At 35.0% G+C, this 11,725-nt stretch overlaps 1 protein-coding gene across 1 annotated transcript; it reads left to right on the top strand.

The window, feature by feature from the left end:
- The first annotated feature begins 5,447 nt into the window (after window positions 1-5,447).
- On the top strand, window positions 5,448-11,587 carry SBP2 (selenium-binding protein 2). The gene is made up of 8 exons (XM_088515777.1): window positions 5,448-5,540; window positions 5,632-5,804; window positions 7,913-8,108; window positions 9,374-9,601; window positions 9,889-10,120; window positions 10,265-10,372; window positions 10,502-10,774; window positions 11,125-11,587. The coding sequence occupies exons 2-8, from the start codon at window positions 5,648-5,650 to the stop codon at window positions 11,404-11,406; spliced, it is 1,476 nt and encodes a 491-aa protein (XP_088371903.1). The 5' UTR covers window positions 5,448-5,540; window positions 5,632-5,647; the 3' UTR covers window positions 11,407-11,587.
- Window positions 11,588-11,725: the final 138 nt, after the last annotated feature.

Genomic DNA, 11,725 nt, shown 5'->3' with positions numbered 1-11,725 from the left:
TAATAATCAATCACGAGGTCTGATGATTTTAGAAGCCACATCATTTTTGAAGTGACACAAGAAGGACACGAGTGACTTAGCATTATTCCAATGTGAGAGTAATTCTAGAAGTCACTCTTGTGTCACTCTAACAGTGATATGACTTCTAAAATTATAATTTTATCAAAATTTAATAGTAATCAATCATAAAGTCAATAGTGATTTTAGAAGGCACATCATTTTTGAAGTGACACAAGAGTGACTTATAGCAAATGTAGCCCTTAGAGCTTTAACTTGTAGATGTAGGTTATAAATAGAATTATGGGTGTACAAGCCGGCCGGAAGGTTATTAATTGTTAATAACTGCTTACCGCATAATTTGATAATCGGATAACCGCCTAGGCTAGTTGCGGAATTACCAATTATAGAGATTGACAAAAGTGGTTAATAACCGAGAAACCGGTAACCAGTTTTATATGTATTATAATAATAATAATAGTAATTAAAACGTGCCATGGCACCTGCCACACACCACAACTAAGCTCTTTGCACCTTTTTACTGTAAAATGCCATGGTCACACCAACAACGAGCACCACAAATATGCTGTTTGATGCATAGTTCATCACATTCTTTATTTATAATAAGAAATCTCCCATTACTATTACATAATTTACATTGCATAAGATATATATTCTTAACCATAAAAGTAGTCGCATTTGATTTAAGTTCATATTGATTTAACCAGAATTGAAGAGGCAATAGCATGCCTAGCTAGTATTATATATTTATTTATATGCTATAATTAATCATTAATCACGACTACTTTTCACATACAAATACGTGGCATTTACCCACACCTGACGAGGCAATAACATGAACCCCTTATCGCAAGTATTCCACCGCGCTTACATTTTCCCTCTAATGCATGTGGCTCCTGTTTATTCTCGTTGCATTTCCTGTGGCAAAATGATGAGCTGAAGCAACTTTGAACCTTACATTCCAACAGACGCCAACAGTAGGGCGGCTTGTTACCTATCATATATGAAGCCATTAAAAGACCAATCTAAATATTAAAATATGGCAATATATATGCAAAAAATAAAAGAAGAATTACACAAACTAATTGTGGTAAGAGACTGAAAAGCTGTTGTCACCGCAAAGATTAACTATCTTTCAATTAGTTGCAATTTCACTCCTCCATTGACGTTTCTATTAATGTTTCTCAAAATACTTACATTTGCTTTAGGAAAAAAATAAAAGAAAAAAATAAAATTGCAAAGATTAAGGCGTTGGTCCAAATTTAATGGTATTTGCAAAAATACCCATGCCTCAATCTTTGCAACAAAATTTAAACGTTTTTTCTATTAAAAAGGGGGGGGGGGGGGAGTATTTTGGAAATTTTGTTGAGATTTAACGGAAAATCCTAATCAAGGGGGCAATGAAAAAAATTAAAAGTTCAATACATTAAAATGAGAGGCTTTCAACTTTAAGGAAACATTACAAAATGAGTGACAATTCATTAGAGATAAGTGAAGTTTTTCCGTCCCCAAGAAGTAGCTCAATCGGCTAGGAACCACGCCTTATGAAGCGGAGGTCACTAGTTCGAATCCCCCCTCCCCCTCTTGTGTAGATATGTCAAAAAAAAAAAAAAAAAAAAAAAGTGAAGTTTTTCCTATATTCTTTCATCATCATAGTAGAACACCATAACAACTCTGTAGATGTAATCGTAGTTTGTATAATTGTATGAAGCATCTATTAATATTCCCTATGTGATTGTTCTTTGTGTTTTTGTCGTCTTTTTTTCTGTTTTGTTTCCTAACAGTACTGGTCACCTATGGATGTTGGTCAAGATTTATTGGTTGTGAAGTATGAAGTTTTAAAAGAAGTAAGGGCCAGTTAGATTAAAATCTAACAATGATCATTTCAAATTCAATAATAATTTTAAAAATTACGTTAGATTTGAGAAGACACCAAGATGACTAATTCCTCTTTCTATCATAAACCTAAAAATACATGATGGATGCTACTTGAAAAAAGAAAGGGAGTTCATCTCCAACTTTATATATGGGCACGTTTATATATATATATACCAAATAATATTGTATCAAATTCATACATTTAGCTAGCAAAGAGGTGGGGCTAAGTAAGGGAGAAAATGCAGATACAGTTATTAGCAATATCTACATCCGCATCCGTATAATGCGGTTATCACTTTTAGGTATCGATCAGTATTATGCGATTACTATCCGCATTTGTGTGGTTATTACAGTTATTATCCGATATCTACATATGAGGTAATGAACTGTTCATATGAGGTAATGAACTGTTTGGACCATGTCTGTTATGGGCTTGTGTTTGTGAACGTGTTATATATGGGTCGAGATACCGGCAAAACTACAAGATTTGGTTTCTTGTTTACCTATGGTGATAGATAGATAGAAAAGGGTATTCGAGTTACCCTACCCTCACAAGCAACTACAAGAGTTGTATAATGATTTTTCTGATGCTTTTTATTCATAACCTTCTGCTTATATAGAGGAATACATGGCAAATTAGAAAGGAAAGAAACACATGGCTGAGAATAGAAGTCCTAAACCTACTGATAGTCAAATTCCCTTATTAATTCCCTTATTAATTACTTCTGATTCTTGCTTTATGAGCAAGAATCCAAATCACACAAGAATCCAAATCCTACTGCATCTTTTATTTATTAATAAAATACCTACTACTAAAATCTTCTTCATAGTTGGCTTCTTCACATAAGGCACAAGACTTCTCCTATTGCACTGCCACGTAACAATGTAACTGTTCAAATGACACCACTTAAACGACACTAATAAAGGTGTCACCAACCCTATCATTTTTTGTAATGCAAATTCCTTCTTCTAGTAAATGTAAAAATGATTATCTATAGTTGAACACTATTATTTTGATCACACATACTAATCATTTTATCATAAATTACAAATCCAACAAAAATAAAAATAAAAAATAAAAAATAAATCCAAAATTCAAAACATAAATTAAGTTTAAATGTAACACTTTCATAAGTGGATCTACAACATGCTACAAGTACAAATCATAAGTCAATTAAATGTAAAATAATGAGAATTGTATTGTAAGTAAAATATGACAAAATAAGAACTTCCATTATTAAGGAACTTCTAAGCAAGAGAAAGAGATGGTTTCGTCATTAAAATTTGAATCTTAAATATAAAGAGAATGCGAATGCGGTTATTAATCGCATCCCCATACCTTAAAACCGCTATCCGTATATGCGGATAGTGATTTTTGTTATTCGGATCCACACATGCGGATATTGGATATGTGTGGATAGCGGATGATGACGGTTATTATTCGCTTGCATTTTCACTCTTAGGGGTAAGGATGAAAAGATAATAATGTCTCCTTATGTATTCATATGCTTAGCAGTCTCCAATGGAATTAAAAAAACAAACAAACATTTGCATCTATAGTGTACCTTAAGATAATAATGCTAATAATTTATACCAAGGCTGAACTATAATATGAACAAGTCCTTAATCAGAAGATTTGAACTACTAATTACCAGCATTGGTATCAGCATCAGCAAGAAATACAGTCATGACAGAGAGCATGGCAATGAAAACAAATGCTTTACCCAGACTCTCTCTCTTAATTACTACTATGAGACATAATTAGTTGCCTTGATCTCTTTTCTTTTTATATGCATGAGTACTTGAGGTAAGATAAGAACATGATCAAACATAAAATTACACCAAGCTATGAACAAGTCTTCAACCATTGCTTATTCATATTATACTCTTGATCGGAGCCAATCAAGAGCCATTAGCTGTTCGATATAGCAAACAACTTTAATTAGATTTGAACCTTGAAAAAAATTTGAATTATTAGACTTATTTGTTTTAAAAGAAAAGGCTAAAATGCACTTTTATAAAAATCTTAAAAATGATTTTTTTTTTTTTTTTTTTTTTTTTTAAGCTTTAAAAGCGATGTTTTCTAATGCAATCCGAATCAGGCCTTAGAGTTGGACTTTTTCTCATTTCCTTTTAGGGATGATTGATTATAAACAAAATTACTTATATACCCTTAAGCTTAACATTAATATAACTTGGTTAAAAAAATTATAAATTGAAGTAAACTAAATTAGACTTGAAAGGTTACAGATGTTTTGGGTTCATCTTTAAATGTCTAACCTTTAGGATTTCGAACAGATGAGGCAAGAAGCTACAATGAATGTGGTTGAGATGGATCACCAATTAAAACCTCCATGCATCCACCAAGAGTTCTACTAAAATATGATTTGAGACAAAACAAAAGGCAAGGACAATATCATTCTTCCAATGACTATTTTAACAAGAATAGTCTTTGGAAAATTCATATTTTAGTAGAACATCTTAAGATACCAAGGGTGTCGTCTTCTTCGATTTTGATTAGGATGATGACAAAAAATAAATAAATAAATAATCGTGCGGTCCACTGATTAGGATGACGACATGGATAAGGCCATAAATTATAAAAAAATATTATTTTATATGCGGCCTCTTATTTCTAACATTATGTTATACATCGAAGAAATGGCATGCTTATTATATAAATAAAACAAAGCAACATAGGCAAATCGCACATTAACATTGTTAGAATATTATGAATCTTTGCTTGGTCCCTACTCTTGCCTTGGTTGCCAAGTTACTTGGTCCCTACTCTTGGCTTGGTTGCCAAGTTAATTTCCTTATAGAGATTGTTTTCTTGCAAGTTAATTTATTCTGTAATTATTGTAATTATTGTATTTCCTTTCTTTTAAGGCCTCATTCAACTATAAATAGGCCATTCCATTGTACAATTGAAATCAAATCAGAAATACAAATTTCTTCTCCACAATTATCTTTCTGTTGTCTTTTTCTACAAACATGTTGTTGGGTCTCAGTCCTACGAAAATCCCATAAATTAATCACAAGCTTCCTCGACATCATAATCAGGAGCTTCTAAAATGGACCAGAAATGGAAGCCACTGTCCCCGCGGCCACCTGCTCCATCACCATCCCTGAGTAATCCATAGTCATCGGAAACATCGTATCCAAATTAAACACATCTCTGGTTTATACCCATATGTATTTATAAAATATGTGTGAACTCTTATCCGATAAGATTCTGTATATTACACTCACACGGGTCTTACGGGTTGTACACAACGAACGGTTGACATTGGACATACACGTACATAATACGCCATAAATGTCACATACTCTGAAGTTTGACAAGTTGCAAATCCGCCCAGATTATCAAAAATGCCGTGGCGGACTCTCAGCTGTGGATTGACCTCGTAACGACAAATGTGAGGTTCTAATGTCAGATAAGGTTTCCACATCACAAAAGGCAAAATTCCTGATACGTCCCCCCTGGACATGATTGCACAAACACCATATCTGTGACCATATACAGACAAAAATGACCCGCTCCTTCCCCAATTAGGTAAGTGCCACATCATGGGCGGGATATCTCTGTCAGTTGCATTTTTTTGAGGTCCATCAACATCAGCATCAGAGAGAGATTCTTCCATGTAGGGCTCTGATAATCTCTTTACTTACACTTGATCTTCCTCTTCTTGCTTGCCTGCTGACTTTGCTGTGTGTTTGTATCGTCTTTGAGAGAGAGAGAGAGAGAGAGATGGCTACGGATGTGGCAGTGTTGGAGCACGGAGTGGTGGAGGAGAAGCATGCGAACGCGAGTGCTTGCTGCAAGACAGGACCGGGGTACGCCACCCCCTTGGAGGCCATGTCTGGTCCCAGAGAGGCTCTGATCTATGTCACGTGCGTTTATTCAGGTACCCCAGCTTCATCTTTCTCTACCTCAATTGATTTGGCATCGCATAAATAGCAATTCCTAGTAGTTGTTTGGATAAATGGTTTGGTCTGTTTCTCTTTTTGTTTCATTCATGGGTTGTGTTTTTTTTTTTTTTTTTTTTGGAATAAAGGAAAGTATTTGTAATTTTGGCTTATGTAGTTCTTGGGGGTTCTTCTTTTCTTTTAAAAGGTGGGTTCTCTGAATGGTTTGCATGCCTAAACAAAGATGACATGTCTGCTGTTGGAATTTGTTTAGGCCTGCAACTGTTCAAAGAACCCCAACTTTTAAAAGGATAGAACTTTTCCTAGTCGGTTTTGCTTAAATTTCAAAGGCACCACGGTTAATACGCTGAAAGTTTTTGCTTCAATTTCGATGCTTAAATCCAATTCAAAGAGCATTCTGTACATTTTGACAAGTCAACGTTCGTAGCTCCTTTAGTGCTGTGTCCTGATTTGTCACTTTTCCTGCTTTGAGATGATATCATTGGTTTAAGATATTATTAGCTTTTTCTGTTACTCGTTGGGCTACTGGATCCTCAAGTGTAAGAGAATGAGCTGTTAGTCCTACTTGACAAGCCAAATTAGGTGGACTATATGGCTGCCCATACTAAATCCCATTTCATGAAATGCATCCTGAGTTGAACAATATTTACTATCACGCTTCCTTGCATTCCTGAATCAAAATCTTTCACGCTCCATGGTAAGTGTGCAGCTCAATGTGAAAGCCTAAATCTTCAGTAGTGCATCTCCTCTGTAACTGTTATTTTAAACCGTGTATCTTAAAAGATGAACCCAACTGGTAACCTGAAACATTTTTCTTTTTAAATTTATTTCTTATAATTCAAGAACTCTTGCTGTATTTTCATTTGGATATTTGCATTATTTTATTCTTATCCTTTGTTAATTTAATATCTTAGGGTTCTTATATTTGCATGGCTTCATTTTCTGATTTTCCTTAAATTTTCCACTTGGTTGCTATCTAGAAATGAATATGATGAAATGCATTAAACAGTTAAGAGTCCAGACACTCTGAGAGAGCCAATGATAATGTAGATAATTTATCACTTGAAGCCATCATCTTTGATGTCCTTTTAAGAATTTTGATGCAGAGGGACACTTTTTTGCATTGTGACTTGTGAGGGTCATATCCCTTTACACCATTTTTTCTTTGTGTCACAATGATGTCCTGTCTTTTTTTATCCTCACTTTAATGTTTCATTTCATTGAAAACAAGGAAAAATAATAGGGCATCTTGATTTGGATTCAAAACTTGGTTTTCTCTTCTTATATTCTTTTTCATCGTTTTATGGTTCTTTAACCTTTGAAAGGCCCAATGGCTAATTAGTGAATCTTTAAAGTTTATGGTGATGGAGTTTTTGGTTGCTATTCTGCAATTTTATTTTTAAAAATGACCTGTGGCTGATACTAGCACCAAATAAACATCAAGTGAAAAAGAAGACTACCTTGGGTTTTTCAAGGAAATCAGGCTCAAAATATATTTTTAAAGTTTGGATTTTTCCCTCTTCTTGTTTTGCAGAAGCGTGTATTTCAATTAAGCAGTTTCTTTTTCCATATTTTATGTTTTTATATAACCTGTTGGTGTTTTACATGTTTCCACTGTCTTTACAATTTATGGTTATATTGGTGAATGTTTGTTCGGTTGTTCCTCACCTTTGGTCTCCACCACTTAATATCCTTTTCTATGCGTGGACCAATTGATTAGTCCTTGTTCTGTCCATAGAATATTACTTTCGTGCAGATATGGAATCATTTTGAATTACATATCTTAGTTTGACATTTTCAAACTACTACTTATCCCAAAAGCTTAATCTAATAGGAAGAAATGATCACTTGTAGGTGCAAACTTCACGTTAATAAATGAAGCCTAACACGTGAAATATTTAATTGTATGAAAGTACATTACGAAAACAAGTTTTTCATTCAGGACCTCTATTCGGGTTTTATGTTAAAACACTCCATATTTCAAAAGTTTAAGCTAATAAATAATGGTGAATTTAATTATTTAATTAATATTCTAACATACATACTATAATAAGTTATTAAATTCAGTGGCTTGATGCATATACAGGAACAGGAATAGAGAAGCCTGATTACCTGGCCACTGTGGACATAGATCCAAGCTCTCCTACTTATTCAAAAGTTATCCACAGGCTGCCTGTGCCTTATGTAGGTGATGAACTACATCATACAGGGTGGAATTCATGCAGCTCTTGCCATGGAGATCCATCGGCAGATCGACGGTTTCTGATCCTACCTTCACTAGTGTAAGAGACGAAATTTTATGTTGCATCAATGACTCATTACATACATAAACATATAGAAATGCACAGATCCAGATCAGTAGTATAATTAATGTGTGTGTGTGTGTGGTGTGTCTATACATATAGTATTTGGTTAAGAAATGGAAATTTATTGATGAATAAGAAAGGGGTGGACAAATTGGCCAACGTTAAATGGTAGAAGAAGAATGTAAGCGAGACCTTTAGAACCTACTTTAATTGAAGCTTGCAATAAAAATTCTTAGTGCAAAAGTACTGGTAAACTACTAGTTTGGAGACTGGCTCATGCGTATTACATTGAGTCTGAAAATGTTTTTGTGAATCACCATTTGATAAATGTAAGCGTGGTTCATTTAATTGAAATACTACTCAAATTTATGAACTGTGATGGTTTGAAATTGCAACTTGAAGTTCTCTTAATCTCTGGATAGTTGTGACGAGTTTGAAAAGGTGTATATACATATATACTGCTTCATTTAGTTCTAGGATTTAGTCATAATCAAGCAGTTAGGCAGCAATTTAATCGCATGTCTCATCTCGCACTTGGGTTTGATCTGGTGTTTGTAGCTCACTGTCTAATAATGTAGTATTTCATTGCTTAGAAGGGTTTTTCTAATGTACGTGTAGTCATCTTGTGATGATTTATGTATTTAATAACCTATTATTGGTGCTCTAGTTTTCCTTAATTTAGATTCATGAGCAGTATCACATTCTTAAACCTCACCAGTCACCAGTATGCGTGGACTAGAAAATTATGGCTCAGGTTTAATATGTCTACTCCTTTTTTTTTTTTTTTCTTTTTTTAACTTTTTTGCCAGATCTTCACATTGTTTAGGCCCTAGAAATGTAATTTGTGGCTGCATTTTATGTTTTGGAATATCCCTACGAAATGAAACACAAATGAGACATTTTTCCATGAATCTTGTAAGTCTATTTTCAACAAAGGACCAGTTTTATGGTTTGGTGAAATACGATGGTATTGAATTTTTACAATTGTAGTTTTGGTCCGGTATCTTTATGTGTTTTCTTGTATCTCCAAGGGATCTTTGCTATAGGATGCATATGTGCCTTAAAATTCCATGGAAGTGTTTTAGAATAACTTCATTCCATAAGAGGCTTAATGAAGCCTTAAGTATTTCCTCTCAACTGTTCTCCAAAAGTTCTGATTACTAGTACTGATGTTTCCTAATTTGAAAGAGATGCATCAACTGTCTGTAATATAATTTCCTTACTAAGTCAAGTGTTTTCAGATCTGGGCGGATATATGTGATTGACACAAAAACCAATCCAAAGGCTCCATCATTGCATAAAGTTGTTGAGCCTGAAGATATCAGTCAGAAGACTGGTTTAGCTTATCCACACACATCCCATTGTCTTGCTTCTGGAGATATAATGGTGTCATGCCTTGGAGATAAACATGGAAATGCTGCAGGGAATGGCTTTCTTCTCCTTGATTCCAAATTTAATGTGAAAGGAAGGTAGAGTAACTTGAGATAATCTTTTACTGTAAGCAATCTAGTTTTGGAAAATCTTGTGTCTCATCTATGCTTCTTTCTTGTTCAATTTCTTAGATTAATTAATGTAAACAATCTGTCAACATGCAAGACAAGATTGATACTGCACAAGTAACACTGGAGAGCTTTTTGAAGATTTCATGGAGATGTTGACAGTTTCATAACATATTTGAATTGTTGGCATTGTAAATGGAACATGTCTAACGCAGATTTGTTCAAAATATAACCTTTGCTCCCTTGAGGTCTATCAGGTGGGAGAAACCAGGGCATAGTCCACTGTTTGGCTACGATTTCTGGTACCAACCACGACACAAGACAATGATAAGCTCATCATGGGGTGCCCCTGCTGCTTTCACCAAAGGTTTCAACCCTCAGCATGTTGCTGATGGTTTATATGGGAGGCATCTACATGTGTACAGCTGGCCAGGGGGCGAACTGAGACAAACACTGGATCTTGGCAGTACAGGGCTCTTACCATTGGAGGTGATTGTGTAGAAATTCTACAGCATTGTTACCTATATCAGAATCTGGCCAATGTTATTATTTGTTATTTTAATTTCTGTTATTTTTGTTGTCAAAATTTTATAGTTCTTGACCTACTTTGTCTCAATCTAATGGATTTTGTAGATAAGGTTTCTCCATGATCCTTCAAAAGATACAGGGTTTGTTGGCTGTGCCTTGACAAGTAACATGGTGCGATTTTTCAAGACTCAAGATGGCTCATGGAGCCACGAGGTATGCACATATGTTATCTATTATGTCTATGCAGTAGCGTGCCAACGTGTCTGTTCACCTTAAATTTTTTTCTGTATTGTCTTTTTGTAGAGGCATTGTGGCCCACAATACCCTGATTAATATTTGCAGGTTGCAATATCAGTGAAGCCATTGAAGGTGCAAAACTGGATTCTTCCAGAAATGCCTGGGCTTATAACTGATTTTCTGATCTCTCTTGATGATCGTTTTCTGTACTTCGTGAACTGGCTTCATGGGGATGTGAGGCAGTATAACATTGAGGACCCTAAGAATCCTGTACTGACAGGCCAAGTATGGGTTGGGGGACTCATACAAAAGGGCAGCCCAATAGTGGCCGAGGGAGAAGACGGTAAAACATTCCAGTTTGACGTTCCAGAGATTCAGGTTTGTATGATCTCCGTTTTAGAGTTGGATCTCTTTCTGAGCTTGCTTATTGCTGCGTAATTTATAATTGATTGAGTGCTTTCGCTAACAAATTGTCTAACAAGTGTCTTAGTTTGGAATATTGCTTATGAGAATTTTTAGATAATCCTTGAAACGGTACATGCATTAAAAGTATGTTCGCATGGAGATGCATCAGATAATCTGTTTGGCTCTTTAAGTTTCTGATATTTCTGTAATCATGTGGCTTAGGTGCAAAAAACCCTTCTATTTCACATTCTAATCCGATAGTAGTTTTGCTGCATGGAGTGCCCTTAATTTTCTCTATTATTTGCTTCAAATTTTCCTTTCAGGGAAATAAGTTGAGAGCTGGACCTCAAATGATCCAGTTAAGCTTAGATGGGAAGCGGCTTTACGTCACCAACTCGCTCTTTAGCACATGGGATCGTCAATTTTATCCTGATATTGTGGAGAAAGGATCCCACATGCTACAGATTGATGTTGAGACACAGAAAGGTGGTCTGAAATTAAACCCCAACTTCTTTGTGGATTTCTCAGGTGAACCTGATGGCCCTTCCCTTGCCCATGAGATGAGATATCCTGGTGGTGACTGCACTTCAGATATATGGACTTGAGCGAGCAACTGGAATACTTTTTCTAGCAATAAAGGCTCTAATCTTGCAAGATTGTAATAGGAAACAGAGTCTTCGCAAGATTTAATTATCTGTCCAACTTAAGTTGATTGTGATGACGGTATGTATGCAAGGGCTACACAATCTTTGGTGTGGATGAAATAATATTTGTACTTCCAATCAAGAGATATAATAATACGTTGGTGGTAAGTATATACATTCACTAAAGAAGCATGCTAAAATAGTGTGTTAAAAGAACAAATTACCATGAGCCAAATATCTTCTCGGTAGGTTTAAAGAAGAATACTTTTTCCCATTTTCC

This window comes from Corylus avellana, chromosome 4, assembly GCF_965113065.1.
Source record: "Corylus avellana chromosome 4, dhCorAvel1.hap1.2, whole genome shotgun sequence".
Lineage (NCBI taxonomy): Eukaryota > Viridiplantae > Streptophyta > Magnoliopsida > Fagales > Betulaceae > Corylus > Corylus avellana.
This window is presented reverse-complemented; position numbering and strand designations above follow the sequence as displayed.

What these genes read in the sequence shown, in the direction of transcription:
- SBP2 (XM_088515777.1), top strand. Translation starts at nt 5,648, where the DNA reads ATGGCTACGGATGTGGCAGTGTTGGAGCACGGAGTGGTGGAGGAGAAG. An exon ending in TGTCACGTGCGTTTATTCAG is followed by an intron (nt 5,805 to 7,912) that starts GTACCCCAGCTT and finishes ATGCATATACAG; the next exon opens with GAACAGGAATAGAGAAGCCT. An exon ending in AAATTTAATGTGAAAGGAAG is followed by an intron (nt 9,602 to 9,888) that starts GTAGAGTAACTT and finishes GAGGTCTATCAG; the next exon opens with GTGGGAGAAACCAGGGCATA.